General features: G+C 42.6%; 3 protein-coding genes across 4 annotated transcripts in view; 1 reads left to right on the forward strand and 2 right to left on the reverse strand.

Annotated features, from left to right (window-relative positions):
- Positions 1–2205: 2205 nt before the first annotated feature.
- On the forward strand, positions 2206–6768 carry cnga4 (cyclic nucleotide gated channel subunit alpha 4). Of its 2 annotated transcripts, XM_084084081.1 has the most exons (8): positions 2206–2430; positions 2785–2886; positions 3028–3134; positions 3580–4163; positions 4384–4629; positions 5003–5168; positions 5569–6192; positions 6223–6768. In XM_084084081.1, exons 1-8 carry the CDS (start codon positions 2282–2284, stop codon positions 6357–6359), a joined length of 2115 nt encoding a protein of 704 aa, XP_083940207.1. In that variant the 5' UTR covers positions 2206–2281; the 3' UTR covers positions 6360–6768. The 2 variants fall into 2 exon arrangements, with proteins under 2 accessions (XP_083940207.1, XP_083940206.1); XM_084084080.1 differs by having other exon boundaries at positions 5569–6768.
- A 955-nt stretch (positions 6769–7723) lies between these two features.
- gdf3 (growth differentiation factor 3) lies at positions 7724–10374 on the reverse strand (the record flags this gene model as incomplete). Its single annotated transcript, XM_084084262.1, has 2 exons — positions 7724–8580; positions 10056–10374. 2 exons carry the CDS (start codon positions 10372–10374, stop codon positions 7724–7726), a joined length of 1176 nt encoding a protein of 391 aa, XP_083940388.1.
- A 7405-nt stretch (positions 10375–17779) lies between these two features.
- Positions 17780–26158, reverse strand: part of trappc10 (trafficking protein particle complex subunit 10) — a 30178-nt gene continuing 21799 nt past the window's right edge. The window contains exons 19-23 of the mRNA XM_084084875.1: positions 25855–25978; positions 24706–24870; positions 22225–22402; positions 21489–21683; positions 17780–19418 (exon numbers count right to left, since the gene is read on the reverse strand). Of these exons, the coding sequence (XP_083941001.1) occupies positions 19165–19418; positions 21489–21683; positions 22225–22402; positions 24706–24870; positions 25855–25978 (916 nt within the window). The 3' untranslated portion in view covers positions 17780–19164. The remainder of the gene's footprint in view (positions 19419–21488; positions 21684–22224; positions 22403–24705; positions 24871–25854; positions 25979–26158) is intronic.

Genomic DNA, 26158 nt, shown 5'->3' on the forward strand with positions numbered 1-26158 from the left:
AACCTTATTTCCAATCTTATCCTCAGTAAAACAAATACAAGAATACAAGAACCACTGGGAGCGGAAAAAAATGGGGGCAAGCGTGTTTTGGGGCGAGGACTCCGGTTACCCCATTATTCCCACCCCACGTCCGACGATTGATGTTGATTTTTTTTTTTTATCTTTTGAAATTAGCTGATCTACAAGCTCACAATGATGAGTCACATCGCGAGATTCGCGACGCATTGTGGGCTTGTATAGGACCGAAGTGGGTAATGCATGTTTTGTAATAATAATCAAAATCTATAAAGTAACTATAGTAACTAAAGTTGTCAAATAAATGTAGTCGAGTAAAAGTATAATATGTGCCTCAGTCTGAGATTTAGTGGAGTTGAAGTAAAAGCATTGAAAACTGGAAATACTCCAGCAAAATTGTACTTAAGTACAGTAGCCTACTTGAGTAAAAGTAAATGTACCTAGTTACTATACACCAAACTTTTTCATGTCAATGACCCCCAAATTAATAAGTATTTAATTTGGCCACGGTCCGGACACCCATCTGAAAATGTTTTGTGCCAGGGACCCCCATACAATTATAGGCCTACAAGATTTGTGTTTGAAATGTTTCAATAACAGCCAATATTTCAGTTGTCACATTCTTTCAATATTCTTTGAAAATAGCCGACCTGCAGCGCATCATTCACAGACACTCCAGACTCCACCTCACATGATCACTATAGCACAGTAAAAGCCTCAGAGACAGAGTTCAAATCTGCAATCCATAACTTTATACTGTATTATGTCCGAGATTTGAACTCGGGTCTCCCGCACCAGATACCACAAATCTACCGCTGAAGCATGAGGGGAATCCCATCCCAGCTTGGGCAGAGGAGATATTGTCCAATGAGCTCCAGGCAGTATAGAATAGCCAGGCTAGCCTACTGACAGACACCACCAGCAGGGTCTATATTTTGGAAAAGATGGGAGACCACATCCAAATCCAACCAACCAGGCAACCACCACTGCAGATGTGCTTTACAGGCTACTACTGTACCACACATTGTTTAAAAATATTGTTTTATTCATTAAAATAAGTTCCAGATTGCAGCTTTTATTAGAGTGTACAAGGGTAGTTGTACACTCTCACTTTGTTCTCTCTCAAGAGTTACAGTATGTGAGTCCATTTGGTTCAGCATTTATACACTTTCAGAGTGAAATGAACACTGAGGATTGTACAGTATACAGCTTTGTTTGCCTGCTCAGGTTGCCATTTGTGCAAGTGTGCTGCGTTGCACGCCAGTAGTTTACAGTAAATAATGCTGAAACCACATGATAGTAATGCTATACTAGTAGTGTGTCAGTCATTTTGATTCATTTATATTTTTTTATTTTCTGCAGTTTAGGGTTTGGGGTGCACAACTCACATCAATCATTTGAAGGGCCTCATGCATGCAGGAGAGTACAACAAAAAGACAGCCTTCCACCACCATGTCCATTGGTCAGGGTTCTGGACTGTACAGTTTATTATAGTAGCCTATTATTTTAGGCTACCTGTAACATTACCCTACCTGTTATGTGCATTAACCACATGAACCAGTGTCCCTATTCTGGGAATGTCATAAGGTGGGAAAAAAAGCATTGACAAACTCCTTGGATCGGCTATTTTCGGTGTAGAGATTTGGTGTTGTAGAGAAAAAGGAGGGGAACAAGTAAAGACCCCTGGGGCATAGAATATTCTGAAATCCAGTATGTATTCAGTCATGCCTTTCATTACTGAATGGTCTAAATCCTTTTAAAGGATTATAAAAAATATATATATATTTTTTTTTTTGTGCGAGGGGACGGTTAACTTTCTTATTTAGATCCCCAGACTGAAGACCCTTTAGACGGCTATACCCTATAGATCCATAAATCATCCTTCTTCCAAAAAACAGACAGTTGGTTTGTTGTTTACACTTCTGGTAGTCACTGACAATGAGCTCCAGGATTCGCGTTAAGAGGACCTCTGGGGCTTTCAAGGGGAAGGAAATATCCCCCAGAGGATACAGGGCATCTGTTGTGGCTCCCTTCCGTGGAGACCAGTCCAGCATCACCAGGTGATGATGAGACCTGCTTTGTTGTTATGTGAACCAAGCAATGCTGCCTGATGCAGGCCAACAGGGTTATGCAGGCAGCGATGTGCAGCTACACCCAAGCAGGCACTGCTCCTCCCGGGGCAGAGAATACCTGAACAAGAGCAAGGGTCAACCTCCACCAGAAAAACAATTGTTAAGTCTAATCCTCAGCCTAACCCTATAGGAGAATGGATAAAATGGTTAATAATAATGTCAGGAATAACCGATGGCAGAGGCTGTTCAGATGGCGTCAGATGCAGAAAGTGAGCGAGGGAGAGGCAGATCAGGAGGAAGAGAAGAAAGATAACAATCCTCAACAGGCGAAGGTCAAACTGAAGTAAGTGACTATTGATTTAGTCTCGATAGATATGTTGTTGCTAATATTCAAAGAAACACTTTGGTGTCCTTAAAATAGACATTTGTTTTCACATAATGAAGTGGGGTCCTTTGTATTTGAGTTACGCATGTGTTAGCTTTGTAAAACCATGCATATTAAATGAGGTAGCCAAATCACATGTTAACAATGACTTTATGGGTTTGAATCAAGTTTAGAGTCAAGTGCACACACTGTACAGTAGGTAAAATATAATTGATTGAAATTAATTGTAGGTTACATTGGTATATGCACACTCCTTGATCGATTATATGGCCACTAATTCTCTCTCCCTCCCCATCCTCTCATTTCCCTCAGCTGGAAAGAATGGACGGTTGACCCGTCAGAGCAGTTCTATTACATATGGCTACAGGTCATGATCATTCCCATTTTCTACAACTGGGTGATTATCATCTGCAGGTACCTACATTGCTGCATAAACATAACATTAATGTGAATATACAGTAAGTTAAATACGTGGTAGCTTGTTTTGACTTTTCATCCACACCATGTAATAAGTACATTTTTTAATTTAGGCTTTATTAAAACTGTCTCTCACAGGACATGTTTCCAAGCAATTGAGGTGACATACCTGGCTGTGTGGCTTACATTGGACTACCTGTCTGACCTCATGTATGTGGCTGACATGATCATCAAATTTCGCACAGGTAAATGCTACTGCATGTTCAACCCATCTGTTGACTTATTGGTTTGAAGTAATAATTAATTTTGTCCATAATGTTGAGGAGGCTCTAAAAACAATTATTTCACTGCCTGCAATGTTTCCACAGCTGTATTGTAAGTGCATATGACAAATAAAAACCTTGAAAATAATATAATATAATATAATAATGTACTGTCTACTTAGTAAACCGATATGGTGCGATTCAGAATCTTGTTCTCAACTCTAGATAGATGCTGCCTTTCCAACAGTATGCCAGCCAAACTTTGCTTTGTGTAGGAAGAGTAGCTACTGTGGACTTTGACTTAATGTACATACATTTTACTCTATTATTAATCTCTCAAGACAGATTCAGCTCAGCAGCTGAAACGAAAACATTGAAACGATGGGTTCCCAGATTGCTCTATTATTGACTGTGCTGCCCTCTACAGGCTACCTGGAGCAGGGTATTCTGATCAAAGACCCAGCTCATCTGAAGAAGCACTATCTGCGCTCCTCTCGTTTCCTGTGGGACCTGCTCTCTATGCTGCCCACAGACCTCTTGTACTTCCACTTTGGTATCCACACGCCTCTGGTGAGGGTCAACCGATTCCTGCGCACGTCACGCCTTGGCGAGGCCCTGGACCGCATGGAGACGCGTACCTCCTACCCCAACACCTTCCGCATTTCCAAACTCATGCTCTACATCTTCGTGCTGATCCACTGGAACGCCTGCCTCTACTTTGCCCTGTCCAACTACATTGGCTTCGGAGCCGACCGCTGGGTCTACCCCAACATCACTGACCCCGTGTTCGCCTCCATGCGTCGCCAGTACTTCTACTGCTTCTGGTTCTCTGCCCAGATCTTCACTACAGTGGGTGACACACCCCTCCCAGACAGGGAAGAAGAGTACCTGTTCATGATTGCAGACCTGCTCATCGCCGTGCTGGTGTTTGCGTCAATCGTGGGCAATGTTGGGAACGTCATTACTAGCCTGAGGGACCGCGACAATGTCTTCTTCCCCAACCATGAGCTGGTGAGCACAGGAGATCAAGACTGTATAGAGTAGACAGAGACAGACATTGTCAGAGGAAAGTAAGTTAAGTGTAAGAAATAGCTACACCACAGTTACCACCCTGTCACATTATAAGTAAAAAGTAGACAGGAGCAAATAAGTGGAAGTTTTGTCCTCTAGTATTCAAAAAATGTCTGACATACCGTAAGTACGTTAACTTCCATTCTTCCCACCATGTCAGGTGAAGGCCTACCTGCGTAGCCGTCACATCAGCAAGGAGCTTCGTAAGCGTGTCAACGACTGGTACCAGCACCTGCATATCAACAAGAAGATCACACGAGAGAACGAGATCCTGCAGCAGCTGCCCGTCCAGCTGCAGACAGAGATCGCGGTCAGCGTCCACCTCCCCACGCTCTCCAAGGTCACCATCTTCCAGAACTGTGAGAAGAGTCTGCTGGAGGAGCTTGTGCTTAAACTCACACCTCAGGTCAGGGGTCATCAGGTTTTTTGTTTGTTTGACTCTCTTTTATGAAAAAACATCTCTGTCTCTCTCTCTCTTTGTATCCTTTGGAGTGTATGCCTGTGTTGTGGAGGTGGGGTGCAGTATGTTGGCTGCCTGCATATATAATTTTTATGCTCTATAAATAAAATTGTCTTGGCTTCACTTTAAGTTAAGTTGGAGAGCCCATCCAGGACATGTAATATTTCTGGTAATTGTTGTCATTCGTATGATTAAGATCTGTGGTATTTAACCAGTTAAGAATTATTTCTGTTTTGCCAACAGTTTATATTAAGTATCTTTACTCGTTAATTCTGCATTCAATCTCACACTGCTGTCTGCCTTTGGCATGGTCTTGCAGGTTTACAGTCCAGGAGAGTATGTCTGCAAGAAAGGTGATGTGGGCCATGAAATGTACATCATCAAAGAAGGAAAACTTGCAGTAGTGGCAGACGATGGGGTCACACAGTTTGCCGTCTTGAGTGACGGCAATTTCTTTGGGGAGATTAGTATCATCAACATCAAAGGTAAAGCACTATGCAATAACACTAGCAGGTTTTGCCATCATATACAATGCCTTTTTCAGTTAACCAGTGGCGTTTTGTTTGAATAAATTAACTACTTAAATCATATATACTTCGTTGACTGGTGTCCCCCAGGCCAGGGGTCTATATTCGGCAGCCCTCCTTTTTTCCTGTGTACACCAAATCCCTTTAGCAAAAATAGCTGATTACAAGGTCACATGTCACGTTACAACACAATGTGAGCTTATAGATCTGCTATTTTTGCAGAATGTTCGCTTATTATGACATGCCCAAAAGGGACGCTAGGGTTCATGTGGTTAAACATGTATCTACTGTACATTTCATACACACAAAATACATTCACAAACACACCTTTCTTTTTTTTCTCCTTTTTCCTTTTTAGGCAACAAATCAGGCAATCGCCGCACAGCCAACATCCGCAGCATCGGGCACTCAGACTTGTTCAGCTTGTCCAAGGAGGACCTCACTGACGTCCTGTCTGAGTTCCCCGCTGCTAAACGCCACCTAGAAGAAAAGGGCAGACAGATCCTCACCAAGATGGGCATGCTGGACGAGTCTGTGGAGGGGGTGGACGGGGGGCCAGAGAAAGTGGAGACCAAGCTGAGCAGGCTGGAGAACACCTTGGACACTCTACAAACCAAACTAGCCCGACTTATGGTGGAGCTGGAGTCCAGCAACACCAAGATGCTGGCCAGGGTGGTGCTGTTGGAGCTGCAAATAGAGAATCAACCACCAGAGAATGAAGATATGGAGGGAGGAGAGGGAGAAAGAGCGAGGGAGAGAGAGGAAGGGGTGGGAGGGGAGGTGGAAGGGGAGCGAGAGGAGGCAGAGGGAGAGGAGGAGACTAAAATACAAGGACAAGGAGAGGATGGTGAAAATGTGCCCAAAGAGAGAGATGGAGAAAATACAAAAGAGGAGACCAAGGAAGAAGCTCAGTATATTGAGGGGATGGCAGAGGGAGCCGAGGATGGAACAGAAGACTCTGGTGGAGTAAAAAATAAAGGAGGTGATAGAATGAAAGATGAAATGAAAACAGATGAGCGACCTGCTAGAGGGGATGGAGGTGAGAGTGGAAACGAAGGTCAGAAGGAAGAGAGAGAGAACAAATCAGACAGCAGTGACATCAAGAATTCTGCAACAGATGTTGAACAAAAGAGAGACGGAGAAGGATGAGCAGAGGAAATGTAGATAAAGGTCAAAGATTATAATAAATCCTTGCAACCTATCATTGTTTCAAAGTAGTGCCATTTCAAGGATTTTGATACAAAGTGCACAGTGCACCTTACTTTTCATGAATATTTGTTTGAATGTTAAAGATGTCAAATGAACAAAATAGGCTACTAATCAATAGGAAACACAGGTGAACAGTAACTTATTCATATTACCACAGCTATGGTGAATTTGCGCCCCCTTGTGACCAAAAGTAAAACAATACAATATTCCCATAGAAAGAAAATGCTCCATAATTTGACACTGGCATTGTGTTTTTTCCCCATGATCATGAGTCAAGTATTGTGATGGTTATAAACACACCATTATTATGTATAATACATTAGCTGTGTTGTATATAGAATTGATCTGAGGAATAATACTTGGGTTACGGTTATAGAAATGTAAATGTCATTTAATTTATTTTGAGATGACCAGAACTTGCATAAATAACATGATTAAAAGCACTTTAGCCAATTATGTATTCTTTTCCTCAACAATTACATTTTGTCTTTTTGTATGTTTTCTTCTATAAAACTATAATGAATTTATTGACTGATTTCAGAACACATTTGTGTTGCCAAGTACATTTACACATACCCAGAATTTGTCCTCTGCATTTAACCCAACCAGCTCAGTGGCCTAGCCCTAGCGGATAGTGTGTGTGCCCTGAGATTGGGAGGTCGGGGTTCAATACCCCGGCCAGATCATACCAAAGACTATTAAAATGGGACCCAATGCCTCCCTGCTTGGCACTCAGCATCAAGGGCCGTATTGGGGTCAAGTCCCGGAGGCTGGGACATACTAGCGTTGTGTCCATGAGGTGTACTTGTACATCAAACAACCTCACTACAGAAATAGGAAATAGGTTCCTGCCCTATAGGCAACATGGCTACTAACATTTAACCCATCCTATCCATTAGGAGTAGTGGGAAAGTAATTATCTGGTGCCCAGGGACCAGCTCCAGATCTAAGACCATTTCTAATGCCATGTTTTGTGCTCTACTGAGTGCTTTCTAATGGTAGCTTGCTCTGAGTAACAGCAGGAGACATCATTTTACCGAAATCTATATGACAACATTTTATTAGAATTCACATTGCACACATTTATAAGGTTCCTTCCAAACAAACCATTTCTTAAAACTACTTCTCTTTAAACTAATCAAACTGTTAAAATGAAAGACAAAAAATGTAAATGTATCCATTTGTAATTCAGACTGAACAAATGTGACCAAATGGGCACTTCTGGATCCATTTGTACTTATTATGAATAATAAGACCCAACAGAATGAACCCAGCTATTAGAACAGTAAACTATTTCCTGTGCCTTATCGACAACCACACTCATCCACCACCATGTCCTGGTAGTGTCTCAGCACCACATTGTCGTTGTTGTCATAGTAGAGCATGGAGATGGGGGAGAGGCGGATGGGCACACAGCAGGGCTGAGGGGTGCCGTGCGGGTCCAGCGAGTGCACCAGTGTCTGCAGGATGGCGTGGTTGGTGCCATTCAGGCTCTCGCTGAGGGGGAATGGGCACTCCCCGTGGCAGTAGTTAGCCATGTAGCCCTGCGGAGCTATGATCCAGTCCTGCCAACCCACATCCTTGAAATCAATATAGAGGCGTCGTGGCTTACACACATTGCTGGGCGTCACAGGGAGATGGAGGGCACTTCTCCGCTGTCTGGAGCGACACTGTTGGGGGTTGAGGGACACGGCCACAAGCGAGACATGGATCTCTGGAAGAGTGAACGTTGGCTCCAGTGGAAGGGAGTTACCTGGGTGAAACGGAAGCAGCTCCTCTGGGTTTGTGTTGTGCGGCGGCTGCAGCTCCAACACCAGACCATAGTTGCGGCCCGGTTTCCGCCAGCTCTCTGCCAAGGAGGTGAGGTCTAAGGTGAGAGAAGTGGACTCGGGCTGGAGCTGCACGGACTGGGACAGGAGGAGTCTACGGTTCACCTCGTGACTCGCTCCCCTCAATGTGGCTCTAAGGACTTGATACAGGGACACGCCAAGGGCGTGGGGCTCCAGGAAGGGGTGTGGAGAGCTGTACACGTCCCACTGGAACTTGAATTCCAGCTGAGCCATAGAGAGCTGCTCCACGGCCTGGAGGACAGACATGTTGAAGAAGAGATGTTTCTCCACACATCCCTGGCAGCTGCTTCCCCAGCCAGACACCAGTCTACCTACACAACATACATTATGAGGATACATCAGGCACAGTGGTGTGTTCTACCGTCAGATGCTGTATACGCCGTACACAGTCCAGATTGTACTACAGTCTAATAACCATTTCATCCATTGAAAACGCGAGAGCGTATACCCACGGCCACGCGCATCGTATCGTAGCGTATACCCTCCGAAAAAAACAAGAACACAACACTGATCAGGCACTTTGATGATGAGAACATTTATAAATGGCCCACAGCTTGCAGTATTGTTGAGACAATACTCTTATGGCCAGTTTAACCAGGTAACACTTTGGTATTAGCTTCGTCATACGACAAATAGCTAAAATAGCCTATCTAGTATCTAGAAGCTCACATCACAAGGCGTTGCATCGCAATGCCTTTGAGCTTGTAGATATGCTATTTTTACTCATTTGGAATTCGATATTATTTTCTTCCATTTTTGAAGCATTTTGCCAAATGACATGCCCAAAATAGGATGCCACAAGGTTGAAAGTGGCTAATACCTTAACTCTCAAACTTTTTAATTTCAAGGACCATAGTTTGATGTGAATTAGGCCGTGGGCCCCCCATTTGATACAAACGTTATCTCTATCCCCCCCCCCCCCCCCCCCCCCCCCAACACAATCCACACTGTAATCCTCAGTGTTTAACTCTGAGTTACAGACTTGAAAGGCAAGGGTCAATTTGGTTCTACTATCAATCATTTAGCTAGGGACACCCTGGAACTTCTCCAAGGACCCCTGGAGCTGGGAGGTCCAACCTTCAAAAGGACCCCGGAGGTCCAAATACCCCATGTCGAGGTTTAATGGAAACCAGTTTTACAAAGTAATTCTCTACCAGAGCTTGTATAATTGTTTTTTTGTGTAATGTCAATTCACTTGAATTACTTTTAAAGTGATGATATTGCATGGTAGCTATGCATCATAAAAAAATAAGTTCTGGATTGCTGCTTTAAAATGTAACAAAGTCACAGTGGTGTAAAGTAACTTAGTACACTTACTCAAGTACTGTACTTAAGAACAATTTTGAGGTATTTTTTATTTATTATTTCCAATTTTCAGTGGGCCTACTTTTACTTATACTTCACTACATCTCAGATGCAAACATTATACTTACTCCACTACAATTATTTGAAAACTTAGTTACTAGTTACATCATGTAGATTTTGATTATTATTACGAAACATACATTACCCACTTCAGCCCTAGGCATATACATTCGGCCATTTGAAAATCACTGATCTACAAGCTCACAATGCATGGCATCATTGTGAGCTTGCAGCTCTCTTCAAAAGATTTTAATGCATTTTATACATTTGCATAATGACTACTTTCTACTTTGGGCACTTTGAGTACATTTTGATACCAATACTTTTGTACTTTTTTACTCATGTAAACTTGTACTTTTACTTTAGAATTTGCAGTATTGATAGGCTACTTTTACTTAAGTAAAAAAATATATATATATACCTTGATCTTGTACATATCGGATGATATTCCCCCGAACTCCATATTCAGACACCATGCACGCATCGCTCATGTCTCTAGCCTCTTGGCTCTTGTCCTTCTGGGTGCTTCTTCCGAACATGCTCCACAGCGCGGAGGGGACTCTCCTCCCAGTGCGGCCCTGATGCCTGGCTGCAGCAGTCCGGCCCTGCGGCCTTCCGGAGAGACCCAGAGAACTTAGAAACAAGTGCTCTTGCGTCTTCAAGTCCTCCACATTTGAAAGAAGTGCATTGGCGCTTACAAATAAAACGCTTATTATAAGCGAAATGCCTAAAGACTCCATATTTCTCCTAGTATTACAAACTGCGCTCTTCACAACCGCAGGCCTCCAGTAAATATGTGTAATTCCTTGTTGACAAATTTAAATCCCCCGCGACGCGTCCACGCAGCTGATTGATCATCGAAGCTGATTGGACTCGTGTTGCCAGGTTTGTGAAAGAAACAAGCAACCAGGTCTACTTCTTAGGCCACATGAGCATTTTGTACCTATTTATGCATTGGCTCACAACGCTTCAAGATGGACGCGTTTTGATCGGCTTGTAGATCGGCTATTTTCAAAAACACTTGCAATAGAAATGTGGAATATTTGGAATGTTTTTTGAAACATTCTAAGTCTAACACACAAATGCTTCCTGGCAATTTTTACAAGCAACTTTACAGAAAAAGAAGCCCAAAGTCGCTTGTAATAAGCCGACATGGCAACACTGGATAGGACTCCCCCCGTGTCTGCTGTCACCCAGGTGACAGAAAGCTTATGCTAATGAGAAGCGACTGAAGAAGACCCTATGAAAACACCAGGGTCACAGGGTCAGGTAGTAGGGGGTCAGCAAAGAACTGACAACCAGTGGTGGAAAAAGTAACATTTGGTTTAATTAAGTAAAAGTATCAATACCACAATGAGGAAATACTCTGTTACAAGTAAAAGTCAGGTATTACAAATTTACTTGAGTAAAAGTACAAAAGTATTGGCATCAAAATATACTTAGGAACTAAAAGTAAAAGTAATCATTCTGCACAATGTCCCATTTCACAAGTTTCCAAATATATAAAATCCTTTGAAGATAGCAGATGTACAGATCTCCAGTAAAGTAAAAGTACCATTTTGTGCAATTTTTCACTTAAGTACAGTACTTGAGTAAATATAATTACTAGTTACTTTACACCACTGCTGACAACAGATTGGATCTCATCTCCATAAGGTGTTCATCAACATTAATTAAGCCTAATCTGTTTCATGCAATATCACACACATACTTGTAGACGATTACCCATTTCAAAGATGTAGACAATATTTGCTGTGGTGTTATACCACAACATTTTGTGGTGTTATATAGATTGTGGATTGCTTGTGTGTCATGATACACAGTGAAAATGGTGAGTTAATCTAACACTCAGGATTTATGAGGAAAAGGATCAGTCTTATCAACGAATGTTACACCTCTACAGATTCTGTCTGTGTGTGTGTGTGTGTGTGTGTGTGTGTGTGTGTGTGTGTGTGTGTGTGTGTGTGTGTGTGTGTGTGTGTGTGTGTGTGTGTGTGTGTGTGTGTGTGTGTGTGTGCGCGTGTGCGTACGTGCGTGTGTGCGTGTGCGTGTGTGCCTGCCTGTATTACTATACTGTATTTGTGAGGGCCAAATATCCCCACTAGTATAGCAGAATGTGAGAAATGGACATTGTGAGGACAATATTCCTGGTCCTCATAAGAAATGGTTGTTTGATGATTAGGCTTACAATTAGGAAAATATCCAGGTTGGGGATATAGGGTTAGGATTAGACATTTAGAGGTTATAGGTTTGGGGTTGAGGTTAGAGTTAAAGTATGCCTCATTTATATTTACTTGTGTGCGCCAGTATTGTGCTACCGAACATAGCAGATCTACAAGCTACGAAACAAGCTTGGAGCTCTGCTGTTTTTGGCTTTTAGGCTGATGTTAAAAAAGTCCTAAAATGTTGATGTCGACCTCACTAGTATAGTAACACAAACACTTTGTGTGTGTGTGTGTGTGTGTGTGTGTGTGTGTGTGTGTGTGTGTGTGTGTGTGTGTGTGTGTGTGTGTGTGTGTGTGTGTGTGTGTGTGTGTGTGTGTGTGTGTGTGTGTGTGTGTGTGTGTGTGTGTGTGTGTTTTGATTGAGTGTGAATCCTCTCACTGCAGCGCTCTAGCTCTTATCAGCATGAGCTGGCTCTCAGATATGCAGGCCAGGGGCCTTGTAGGATGGGCTCTGCATGCGAGGTGATGGGCGCCTGGTACGGCGACCACACCGTGACCCCGCTGCTAGGCAACCTGCCGGAGGAACGCCTGCAACAATCCAACACTGTGTTCTGACACGACATATCTGCAGCAGTGGTGTAAAGTACCTAAGTACATTTACTCAAGTATGTACTTCAAGTACAACATCGAGGTATAGGCCTACGGTTACTTTATTTGAGTATTTCCATTGCTTGTTTATACTTCTTTTCCACAACATCCGAGAGGCAAATACAGTACTTTTTACTCCACTACATGTATTTGACAGATTTAGTTACTTTGCAGATTTGCAGTAGTTGATTAATAATTAATCAAATTATTAATAAGAAAATAAATAAGCAGATCTGCAAGCTCACAACGCTTTGTGATGCGACACGTTTTGAACTTGTAGATTGGCTATTTTCAAAAAGCCGAAGTATAAAATAGGGCTTAAGTGGTTAATAATCAATAATTATAGTCCAATATATATATGATTCTGAATTGGCATTCTGCATAAAGAATATTTTAACATTAGCTACTTTAAGTATATTTTGATGTTAATACTTTTGTACTTTGACTAAGTAAGATTGAGAAAACAGGACTTTTACTTGTAACATGGTATTTTTTACGCTGGTATTGCAGCTTTCACTTACGGTACGTTCTACTTCTTCCACCACTGCATATCTGCCAGTTCCTGCACCCCCTCCAACACATGCATGAAACGCATATGGGTTGAGTTTACAGTATGTGAGGGAAACAATGCAATGTGTAAGATGAATGTCTTTCATTCTGTGTGCGTGTGTGCGTGTGCGCGCGTGCGTGTGTGTGTGTATGCGCGTGTGTGCGTGTGTGTGTGTGTGTGCGTGTGTGCGTGCGTGCGTGCGTGCGTGTGTGCGTGCGTGCGTGCGTGCGTGCGTGCGTGCGTGTGTGTGTGCGTGTGTGTGTGTGTGTGTGTGTGTGTGTGTGTGTGTGTGTGTGTGTGTGTGTGTGTGTGTGTTGCAGGTGGTGGGTAGTTATATCGTGTGTGAAGATGACGTTTTATGAAGATGTCTACATTTTCTCAAGACCTGCGCTAGATTCCCTCTGTGTGTGTGTGTGTGTGTGTGTGTGTGTGTGTGTGTGTGTGTGTGTGTGTGTGTGTGTGTGTGTGTGTGTGTGTGTGTGTGTGTGTGTGTGTGTGTGTGTGTGTGTGTGTGTGTGTGTGTGAATAATTTTTGAGGCAGCTCCCTCATTCCTTTGGCTGCCAGCAGTATAAAACACAGCAGAGCTCTCAGAGTTTGGTCAGTACTGTTGTTAGACTCTGTTCTGTTCTATAGTGTTCTGTGTTGATTTCAAACATACAATATATCCCGGAACCCAGAGGACCTAAGGCAAAGATGATAACCTGGTAAGCACACGTTTGTGTGTGTGTGTGTGTGTGTGTGTGCGTGCGTGCGTGCGTGCGTGCGTGCGTGCGTGCGTGCGTGCGTGCGTGCGTGCGTGCGAGCATGTGTGTGTGCACGTTTATTTGTGTTTCTTTTGTGTTAAAGTGTGTAAGCAGTTTTATGAAGATGTCTGAATTCTCTTTTTCATTGGCTGTCTTTCTCTCTCTTTGCGTGTGTGTGTGTGTGTGTGTATGTGTGTGTGTGTGTGTGTGTGTGTGTGTGTGTGTGTGTGTGTGTGTGTGCGTGCGTGCGTGCGTGCGTGCGTGCGTGTGTGCGTCCACTTGGATTCCAGGGAGAGGTCATGTCTTTGGCTGAGCTGTTGCTGGACGTTGGCTATGTGTATAACATGGACCACAGCAGCAGCCCAGGAGCAGATATCTCCAGCCCCTGCTGTGATCGGCCGAGGTGACAGACCTGATCCTGGCAGCCCTGCACCATCCCCAACGCAACAAAGCACTGCAGATTCAACAATCACTCACTCATCCAGGTACAAGCAGTGAAATGTTTATGTGGCGTGTTCTGCAAGACTGTGCTAAAAACAATACAATATAACAACAACATAATAATAATAATAATCTAGAAGAATCTATTAGCCAGATATAAAGAATATGCAGTACAAGGTATGTAATGACATAATACTGTACATACGCACAACTGGAGTCTAGCTAAAGAAACACGGTTATATCGGGGGGTTTTATGTATTGTATATCTTGAGATATAAAACAAAAGCATGATATATTTAATGCCACTCCAGAGGAAGAGAGATACTGTTTGTTTTGTGAACTTTCACTTTTTGTTTTATTGCTCTAAATATGATGCTATAAGAGAGGTATTTCTTAGTAAGATGTCTTCTATTTGTGGTGATTTCCATGAGTTAGATGATTATGAAAAAAGTATATATGTTTTGTTAAAGGAGCTTTTGTTGTGGCAGATTTTATTTGTGAAGCATGGGAGAGAAGACAGAACACTCTATATATACTCTGTATAATTCTGAGATGTAATTGAATGTATTATGTGAATATATTGTAAACATGCTGTAAGCGTAAAATAGTGCCTTATAAACCCATGAGGGTTGGGCACTTTGTGTGCAGGACACAGAAATAAAATGATCTAATTATCTATCTATAGGCTACACTGTATACAATTTAGCTTGGTGGTTGTTTGTATAGCACACATTAGACACAATAATCTACAAAAAGATAAGATACAAATGTTGTCTCTATCTTATAAATGTCTCTCTGTTCCTGATGTGGCTGATATCGACCTTGACCTTTTTGACCCAAAAGTTAATCATCTCTTCAAGCAGCCTACTGATCATTCCCACCAAGTTTCATGAAAACCCACCCAAATATTCTCAAGTTATTTTGTTAAGACACACACACACACACACACACACACACACACACACACACACACACACACACACACACACACACACACACACACACACACACACACACACACACACACACACACACACACACACACACACACACACACACACACACACACACATCATTACAATACCCTTTACAATACCTAAATAATACCCTATTATTTATGACTAGGAATTTAGAAGTCATGGAAGTATTTCACTTTATATTTAATCTATATTAACGGTCTATTGTTTGAAATGTATTTACTAAAATGTCTGCTTGCAGAAATCTCACGTCAGTTTTGGCACAGACAGCTGAGGCAGCTACAGTGTCCCTGTCAGCGGTTAACACCCCTACTGTATCTGCAAGAAATGCTAATCCATCCACACCATCTCAGCCACCTGAAGAGACGTCAGGAGTATTACCAATGTCAACACCACCGCAACCAACTCCCACGCCTTCCACCCCCACAATACAACCTGATGAATCCTCTTCTCTACCTCCTTCACCTGCAGCAAACAAAACCACTCCAATACCAAGCTCTGCACCTCCCACATTGGTGGATACACCTACAGTTAAAACACAGGCACAGCCTAGTACAGTGAAGGAGGAGTCACTGTGTGACATTGACCCCTGTGTGCACCTCCAGCAGCCCTGTCCTGAGGTCAAAGAGGTCAAGGGGTGGAGCTGTAGGTGTCCCGGTATGAGCCCCGTCCCCTCCATGGCCCCTGGGCCTGTCGTGGCCCTCGAGGTCATGAGGGTGTGGCCGAGGACTGCCAGCATCCGGTGGTGCGCCCCGTACTCCACTCTGACCTCATTCCTGGTTTGGGTGCTACGAGAGGACGGGAGCGCCGTCAGCAACGCCAGCGTGAGCTCCTGGGCCAGACAGACCAGCGTCTTCGGGCTGGAGGCAGGACACATTTACAGCGTGTGTGTGAGCGCACAGAACGGCGCCTCCGCGTCTCACACGCGCTGTGTGCCCGTCGTGACGCCCCGGGACGGCGAGGCCATCGCGCTGTACACTCTCATAGGAGGTTGCGTTGCCCTGCTGCTGATGGCTGTGGTGCTGAGCATCTGTCTGCACCGACAGTGTAGGAGAGGCCAGACGAGCGGCACGCCAGCACTCCTCAACCCCACCATGCAAATGCTCCATGAGCCGCGACTCACCAGTCTAGTCTCCATCCCCAACCCCGCCTACTCGCACCCCGAGGAGCATGCGGCACATCCGCCCACGGTCAACACTCACTATACACACAGAGAACAGCCCAAGAAATCAACCAACGTCAACAGGAAGTAAAGAAGAAAGTGAACACTCACTTTTATCATGATGGGAAGTTATCATATCATGTCATTTATCTAGCAACATTCCAACAAAAGTGGATCTTGTTTGAGCATAGAGCGTAGAGGTCTGGTTGAAATTTTGTCCTGTCAATATTTGATGTCAGGCACCTTGTACAGGCTGTCATAGTAATTACTGCACTAATGTCAAGTAGTGTTGCCGTTTTCTTTAACCACCCAACTGTATCTATAGTATTATGCATATATACATACAGTAATACAACCTTTAAAGTTAATTCTTGCAGTATACTGTATATTTTGCAGTATACAGCCTACTTATATATATAGTTTCTACTACACTGGATCTCTTGCGCCCAGTCAAGCTCTTGTTTGCGATGTTTGAGTCATAAAAGATTTTGTACATTTTTCCACTGCTCAAAAAAATCCAAGAGCATTTTATTTTCACATTGAAACAGGGAATATGCCTATTTTGGTTAAGCTTATATTTACTGTATACATATATACATTAAGATAATTAATCTTTTCTGCAAATACACTGGACTGGTAACATGTTGTCATATATAGATAGATCGAAGGTTTTCATCATGGTGACGAAGTTCTGATTTGATAAGAATAACTGGAGCTTGTAAACACCACATTTGTGCATTAAGCACAGTGATGACCTGGAAAATAACTCCACTGCTATCAGGTCAGCATGTTTTGAATTATGTGCAAAACCGTGTTGAAAAGCTACCAATAAAACTACTTTAGACTTCATTTATCAGCAGTCCATATATTTTGCAAAAGCTAGTGTAAGACTTTGATGTGTGCCGATTACAGGCTATAACTATAGTCACATTAATTTGATGTTCAGTAAAGAGATGATCTTAAAGCCTGATTTAGACATGCTGTGAGCTTGTAGACAGGCCATCTTCAGTGTTACACCGGGCGCAACCAAATATATCAAGCGCTTAAAGCCTATGTAACTTTTTTTTGTTATAATAAAGAAATATATACTGTATATATAATATAACTTATACAATTGGGGTGGTTGTATTTTGTCTCGCTGCTCTTCTATTGAGACATTTAGATCGTTTCAAATGTCAAGATTAAATTCATCCCTAAAGCAAGCAGGCCAGCTCTATTAGCTCAATGGTAAAAATGTCACACTTAAGCAGGAAACCAGGTTTAAATCAGGGGTATAAGAGTAAAGTTACGTAGTGTCAACCTGATGGCATTATGAAATATTGAACATATTTCTGATATTTAATTCAGCACAATATATCAATTTCTAAATATTCTAAAACATTTTCCCATGGACCACCTGTAATTATGCCGTGGACAACTTGGTGAGAAACAAGTGTCACAAAGCACCACAACACCAGATCAGTTCCAATGAATTTTTAATATAGGTGGCAATCAAAGAGGATTTTGATTTTAAATCACATTTATTTACACAGCAGTATGTACAGTGACCAAAGGTGAACAGTATAATTACAGTGTTTGGGTGGGGGGGAAGGGCAAGAACATAAGGATTAGGTAGGTAGACCAACAGTTAAAGTTGACAGTCGCTCTTTCGAATCGGTGAATGCAGTGGTTCTCAAACTTTTTCATTTCAAGGGCCCCCATAACGGGTCCATTTGGTTCTATTTGTAAACTCTCAGAGTTACAGACCTTTAAGGGTCCATTTGGAACCCCCTCAAGGAACCCAGAGGGTCCCTGGACCCCAATTTGAGAACTACTGAGTGAATGAATAAATTAAATGACGAGCATTTCCATTCATTTATTTGAGACCTATGGCATAAGTGCATAGCTTGGACACAGATTCATCAACACGCACACACACACACACCCCTCATATACACGTCATACGCAATAGATATACACACTTATATAATGAACAAACCATTGTTAGATTAAGACAACAGATAGACACTGTCCACTGGCTGATCTTTACTGAAAAACAAATCAATCTCACACACTCGTGCACACGCACGCACACACACACACACACACACACACACACACACACACACACACGTACGCACCACACACACGTACAGATACATACTGGACACACCAGTTAAAAGTACAGTACTTCAGTAGTCAGTAGAGGTGTACAACGTAACACAGGCTATCTAGGGCTTTGGTGCGTCTAAAGAACATGGTCGCTCTCGCGGGGGGCGGAGATGACAACGCTGTGTCTCGATCAGCTCTCCGATCGCACGTGAGCGAACAGGGATTTGGCAACATGTGGCCGCGAAAGCATCGTAGGACAGCAGAGTCAGCAGAGGGGAGTGGGTGGAGGTGAGGGGGGGGGGGGGCAATCAGAATAAACAGTCAATATATAGAATTATAGATCTATCCAATGAGCTATATACAAATCATGGTCAAGAAAATTGAGGAACGCAAAAATAATAATAATAATAATAATAATAATAATAATTATCAGCAGGTGTCATTCCTTCTTTGTTGTGTTCTAGTAGTTCCTGATGACTCCAGTGGTGTGAAAACTTCATGCTCAAGGGTTTTGGGGGTCAGGGGCCTAGAAGAGCCCAAACAGACTGCCCCATAAAAGGTCTTAGATGTAGTCCCCAGGACACCACCCGCCCCAAGCGCTCAAGCCCACCAGAGTCCATCCAGGGGTCCTGGGTTTGGGCTGTGGTCCGAGAGAGGGCGTGTGGGCGGGAGGCGGCGTTAGTGATGTCAGTCAAGTTGAGGAGGGGGGTTGTGTGTGTGAGGGGGAGGGGTTATGGTTGTGGCCACCGGGGTCACGTGGCGTTGACCTCCAGGATGTGGTCGTCGGTGGCGGGGAGCACGAGGACCTGCCGCGCGTGGCTGTGGTTAAAGACCTGGCCGGGACTGAAGGGCTCCAGCCGCGGCATGGGAAGGCCCCGCTGCTGCTGCTGCTGCTCGCCGCTGCCCAGCGAGTGAACGCTGCCCCGGCTACGGATGCTGGCCGTGTCCGCCTGGTCGTCCAGGGTCTTGTCGAGCAGGGAGAGCGTGTCGTTCTCCACACAGCTGTCTGTGGGCGGCACAGGACAAGAAGAGGGCTAAAAGGCTGTCCGACTGCACTACAGCTGATTATTCAGGTGTTCAAGGGCAGGTATGATTCTGTCAAGATTACAGCTGTCTATTAACTAACTGCTGTGCTGACAGTGCCAACATGTATAGTTGCTGTCGGGTGGAAACCTTGTATATACAAAAGCTAAGAAAAAATAATCAATGGATCCAATGTAGTCATTATTTAGTCACAAGCTCTTGTTAATAGCTTTCATTGGTTAAATATTAATAAAACCCACAGACAGACTTAGCCATTTTAACTTTCCATTTCATATTTTTCATATTTTTGAAACATTTTAAATGTTTCAAAAATAGCATGAATAGCTAATCTACAAGCTCACAGCGACTGGCTATTTACACTACTTTTGCACGACACTCTTGTATGACTAAGTAGGGCATTGATTTATGAAAAGAAAAAAGAAGACAGTATGGAATGCAAGATACCAAAGTGTTTTTCAACACGCTGTTGTGAAATCACATGGGGAGGAGAACATAAAATATCATCTAGCTTAAGAAATGTATTACTTTCAAAAGACATCGGTCGGCACACACTTGTTATCTAAGGGATTGATAATACATGTTATCTAATGAGTCTGTTATTCTAGGATAAACAAAATAAAGTACTAAAAGCTTCCACATAGAGAACAATCTTATAACAGCTCATAAAGGTCTTGCATGTGGTAACATTGTAAAATAACATTTATATTTGGACATGTGTAAATCATGATGAATATATACAGTATTTAATATTTAGCAAAAGAAAAGTTAATTGTCCAAATCATTAGATTATCTGATAAAAAAATCTTTGGAATATGTTTGGATTTAACTGGACATTCTTGCCTCAGTCTTGTAGATGCAGTAATATATTCTGTTGGGAAGACAAACAATGTGTACTCAGAGCTACCTAAACTCATAACAAGGACTGTTATAATTGATTAGCAATACCTACAATTTGTAGCCGACTAGCACAAGTGAAGGGATAGCAACAACCTAAACGATTATTTAGTCATATAAACAAGTGTTTCTCTCTGGCCCTCCGAGAACCAAGACTACAGCTAGTTTTTGACTCCACCAGGTAGTTAACTGCATTCAACTAGTGTTGTACACCAAGTGAATCAGACAAATCAATTTAGTAGATTAAATAGATTAGATTTCTATTAGAACATCTTTCACATCAATTTGTTTTATAAAAACTGAAAAGATGTATAAAAAAAACACGCTTCTTAATTATTCGATCAATAAAAAAGTAAGAATATGAATCGCTAAGAAGATAATCGATAGTTGCAGCTAGGGATGGGTATCGTTAGGATTTTTACGAGTCCGGTTCCGGTTCCGGTTCTGCTTATCGGATCCGGTTCCTATCGGTTCCATATTTCGGTTCCAAAATGGTAAAAAAATAAGGTAAAATGTTTATTTAATAGAGATGCACCGAATGGAAAATTCTTGGCCGAAACCGAATACCGAATACAGGAAACACTTGGCCGAAAACCGAATAGCCGGAAATTATTAATTTAGAAAATATATATATACATTTTTTTAACGTTTTTTTGTACCATTGCTGCCATGGCTGTGCCTCTGTTGTAGAGCTACATGAGTATGGCAAAACTTATCGTAACTATAATGGGTCCATATTGAGATCAGTTATTTAAAACATATTTATTTATTGTGTAGAATTATTGATTTACTATTGTGTAGTAATAAAATACAATATGCCTCAAAACATTACCCTGCCATATTCAAGAAATTAAAACAAATATTGAATAGCCTAGCAAAAGGCATTATAATGTCTGCAGTTGCATTATTGCACACACAGCCAAAATGCATTAATATTAGGTCTGCCATTCCTTCCTTTTGAAGAAGTCAGTTTCATTTTTGAAAGACACACACACACACACACACACACACACACACACACACACACACACACACGCACGCACACACACACGCACACACGCACACACAGACACAGGCTGTACTCTATGTGAGCATTCCAGCAGGGTGAGTTATGATCAATGGAAGCTAGAGGACTTACCAGGGTCAGGCTGGATGGCAGGCGCTGCAGTGTGAGGCAGGTACCTGAACACTTTGATCTTAGGGAAAGGCAGGTGGCCGGCGAACAGTGGCATCACCTCGATCTGCACTCTGTGGGTGGCGTCGGCTGACAGGGGCATGGATACCATGCCAGAGCTCTTCCCACACACAGCCCAGTTACTGCTGCTATCAGCCACTGTGGAGGAGAGCAGAGACACACAGGTGGTCTGAATAACATTTAAGCACACACGCATACGTGCGTGGATGAGCAAACACAGACACACGAGAGCCAGACCGATGCCAGATTTTTGGGTCAGATGCGGATCCTGAATCCTGAGTTCTAAATCACCAATTACCAATGATTTGACCGATATTTTGTCAAAAAGTGCAATATTTTCGAATCAATTTGAAACATTTGAGATTGGATTAAGGTTTATAGTTCAGGAAGCTGACGTGTCGCATTCAAAGCTTGTAGATATGCGATTTTCACAATTTCTTTTAATACTTTTCAGAATGTTTGACATGCCCAAAATATGGACGCCAGGTTGAAAGTGTTTAAAAATCAGGACACATCGGCTGCATAATTGCCGATACCAATGGTGTCACAAAAGTCAAATAATGGCCGATATATCAGCCAAACCATTGTATCGGTCTAACACTAATAAATAATAATATATAAATCTTTCTGTCTTTCACCTGTTCTCTCATATATATTTTTGTCTCTCCCTCAAGCGTACCTTCATACATGAGCTTGGTGGTCCTGAGGCCGTCGGCCTCTGCTTTCCCCTCCTCTGTCTCCCCCTCACCAGGCTCGGTCAGTCGTGTAATGGACACCTCCAGCCCACAGAGGGTGCCAGAGCGACAGTGTTGCTCCCCTGCAGCAGGCAGGATCTCACCTCGAACACTGTACAACGTCTGGTTCAGTCACAGAGGAGAGAATCGTACAGCAGCGTTAATCTCACAGGCTCTTTAAACAGCATGCGTAGGATGAGATGCACTGAACCACTGTTTCTCACATGCGTAGGATGAGATGCACTGAACCACTGTTTCTCACATGCATAGGATGAGATGCACTAAACCACTGTTTCTAACGGTCTGGTGTGGGGCCCGCAAGCGGTCGGAATGGCGGTCTTGGGGACCTCAATGTAAAATTGTCAGTGTTAATTTAACTCAGGTCCATTTGGTTAGAGGTCCAGAGTTACAGACCCGTGTCAATTTCACCCCCTGGTGGTCCCCGATCCTGATGTTGAGAACCAATGCACTAAACTAAATTAAGGAAAAACTGATTTTGTGTGCGTATGAATCATGGACGCATTAAAAGACTGTCTGAATTCCCTGAATTATTTGACACACACAAGTTTGTGTTTATACTGAGACCTGGGGAGGAGCACTATGTTGGAAACACGTTTCCACCCGAGTAAGCACGTCAGGCGAGTTTTAACAGCTTGTTGTAGGGAGGCAATATGTGCAGTGTGTATATAATAAACAAAGATTAGGCTTAAGTTTGTTATGTGGTCCCACTCAATAACCAACTTAAAAGTTTCTTAAATTAAGTAATGATGCACAGAGGTTAAAGGCTCACTATGTAACCATTTTTTAATGAAAGGGTCTAAAATTGGGGTGGTTGTATTTTGTCTTCCTGCTCTTCTATTGAGACATTTAGATCATGTCAAGAGCCGGCCTTGCTTGTTAATAGAGCAAGCAGGCCGGCTCTATTAACTCAAATGGTAAAAATGTCAGCACTTGCGCAAGAAACCGGGTTCAAAGAGGAAAGTTACATAGTGCTGCTTTAAATTTTCATACAGAATATTTCATTATTACATACTAGACAGTGATGTAGTGACAGTACCGCTAGAAGTTTTGAAAACTCAGCCTCGCCCTATTTTTCTCTGTCCTCCATGACTCCCCCAAACAGTGTGCTGTACCCATCAGCAAGCGCAGCGCTAAGTCTAACCATGTTCTGTGTGAAAGGGCCATCAATCTCACGGGCTCTTAGGTGGCAGTAAACAGCATGCGTAGGATAAGATACACCAAGTGAAGCAATTAAAAGGACAGCGTGTACACACATCACACAACTTAATGTCTGCCCTTCAATTAAAAGTGTTTTGTGGTGGTCTGATTTCTGTTTTTATTTTAGTTAATTTGGCATGGTCAATGTATAATCAATATATTGCACCACTACGGCTACTGTATAAGCTAATGTTCATGTGTTCCAGGTAGAGGTAAATTCATGGTTCATTTCGATACGATATTTTGGTGTCACGGTTCAGTGAAAAGGCAAGGGGAGGAAGATCAGGTTTTTGCCCCTGTCCACGGGTTTGTGAGTCCGGAGCTAATCTCGCAAACCGCTGGACCGACAGAAACAAACCTTCTGTGCTACATACGCGATATGTACTATTTCTGCATGTACATACGTATATGCATGCTGTCAAGGACATGCATACAATACATATATTTCCCCCCGGGGATCAATGAAGGTTTATCTTATCTATCTTATAGTGTTGGTTTTTTCACAGACTTTTTCACTTTAGTTAGCCAATACTGAATGCCCTTGGAGTAATGTAGGTAGGTACACATACAAATGGGTTGAATGTCCTTGTTGAAGGGGACTTCACTGATACTGAGTATTGAAACAGCAACACTTTAATTGCTAGCTGTAATCTCTCACCAGCCTTAAAATGATTCATTTGACTAACCTTGTCAACCTTGGTTAGCACACAAATAGGGCATAAACAGTGTAAACGTGTATAGGCTGCTGAGCGTCTCCAAAGCAGCAGCTGATGAAAATCTTTGTTCAAGCACCTCAACAGTAGTTATTGTTAGTAAAGATTTAGTTTGTCATTTCCCTTACATACCGTAGGTATGCAAAGGAAATGTACAGTCCAGAGCATTTGAACCAATTCCAGTTAGGGCTGGGCAATATATTGATATTATATTTTATTTTTTATATTTATTGGTTTTAATCACTTTTTCACAAATAGCAGATCCAGAGGCTCAAATCTGCAATTTGAGCTTATAGATCTTGCAGATCTGCTATTTTCTGCTATTAGACTTGCTAATAGATCTGCTATTTCTCAATTTTATAAATTATTTGGAAAGAAGAAACTATATAATACCTATATTGTTATATTTGATTGTGTGCATATCATAGTTCTAGTCACAACCCCACATATGAAACCTTTAATTGGCCACTGCTGCTGCCTGGGAAAAGAACTTACAGTGACTCTTTCCAGCTGGAAGTGGTGGTGGAAGGGTTTGAAGGCAGAGATGTCCTGGTTGACAGGGCAGAAGTTGGCAGAGAACACACACTGGAGACAGGTGGGCAGGTCAGCCTTCCACCTCACCTCCCATAGGCAGAACATACACTGTTTACTGCACACCAGCTACACACACACACACACACACACACACACACACACACACACACACACACACACACACACATTTAGGTGTTAGATTTAGGTTAATTATTTGTTGAAAAAGAAAGAAGAAACTGCAATATGACAATTTTTTTAAGAACCCCAAAACAACTGAAAAGGGTCAAATAATAAAAAATCCGAAAACTCAAGTTATTTGTTAATAATTTAGAGGGGAAGAACATGTAACACTAGCCTGGTAAACCCTCCCTCCGGAAATCTCATTTCCATTTGATTTCAGGAAGGAGTCTGGTCTGAAACGCCTTTCTCCAATAATCGCTCTGCTCGCCGAGCCGACGAGCCTATCAGCGTCGTCGCTCATTGTTCTGTGATTGACAGCGACAGTTGGCCAATCAGGTGGCGAGTTCGAGTGAGCCCGAATGAACCCGAGTGCAGCCTGAGAGCCGCCGACAAAAGACGAACGGCAGCCATTGTTGTTCTCCGAGTGCCGTCACTTCTTAGTTTCGTTCTTAAAACGGTCTCAAACTTCTTTTTTGAGGCACGGAATTTACTATTAACATATCGTTTGGATAGAATTTAGTTGTTTAACTTCATATATGTGGTCAATTAATCATGACAGAGCCTATTTAAAAATATAAATTTAGAGAATCGGCAGGGGCGGGGAGTGACACGCATGTATCCCAATAAGGCAACCTATTTTCGGCATTGCCGTCCCAAAAGTCCCGTTGCGTCACATAGTCTGGAGCTCGTCAAAATGAACTGCTCATTGGCTGAAGGGGAAAAACGATCATTGGTTGAAGGGGTTGTCAGTCAACGGTATTACTCCCGCCCAACTCCAGCCCACAGCGATTATTGCAGAAAGGCGTTTCAGACCAGACTCCTTCCTGAAATCAAATGGAAATGAGATTTCCGGAGGGAGGGTTTACCAGGCTAATGTAACACAGGTCAACAGTGGGAATGGAACAGGGGTTGACTGACTGTTTGTTTCACCTGTTGTGCTGTAGTGTTGAGGGACCTCAGCTCTAGTGACTCGTGCTGGTTCTCTGTCAGCTTCTGATCCGCCAGCTGGAAGTTCGTATCCGATACATTCTGCACACACACCTGGATGTACTTCCTGTGGGGGGGGGGGGGGGGGGGTGACAGACGACAGACATTCACACATGTATTATGATTGTGCACATAAACAATCATGATACAAAATACAAAAAAATGTACAGACTCATATAAACGATATGGACAATTATCACAATATTTGTTATCAAAATATCTTGATATCGATATTGTGATGTAAAAT

Source organism: Gymnoscopelus microlampas (genome assembly GCF_963454915.1).
Source record: "Gymnoscopelus microlampas genome assembly, chromosome: 17".
In the NCBI taxonomy this organism is placed as follows: Eukaryota; Metazoa; Chordata; class Actinopteri; order Myctophiformes; family Myctophidae; genus Gymnoscopelus; species Gymnoscopelus microlampas.

Bases quoted from the DNA above. Each gene is read 5' to 3' on its own strand.
- cnga4 (XM_084084080.1), top strand. From the start codon at position 2,282: ATGGATAAAATGGTTAATAATAATGTCAGGAATAACCGATGGCAGAGG. The intron at 2,431-2,784 runs GTAAGTGACTAT...CATTTCCCTCAG, and splicing joins CAGGCGAAGGTCAAACTGAA to CTGGAAAGAATGGACGGTTG. The intron at 4,164-4,383 runs GTGAGCACAGGA...CCACCATGTCAG, and splicing joins TCTTCCCCAACCATGAGCTG to GTGAAGGCCTACCTGCGTAG.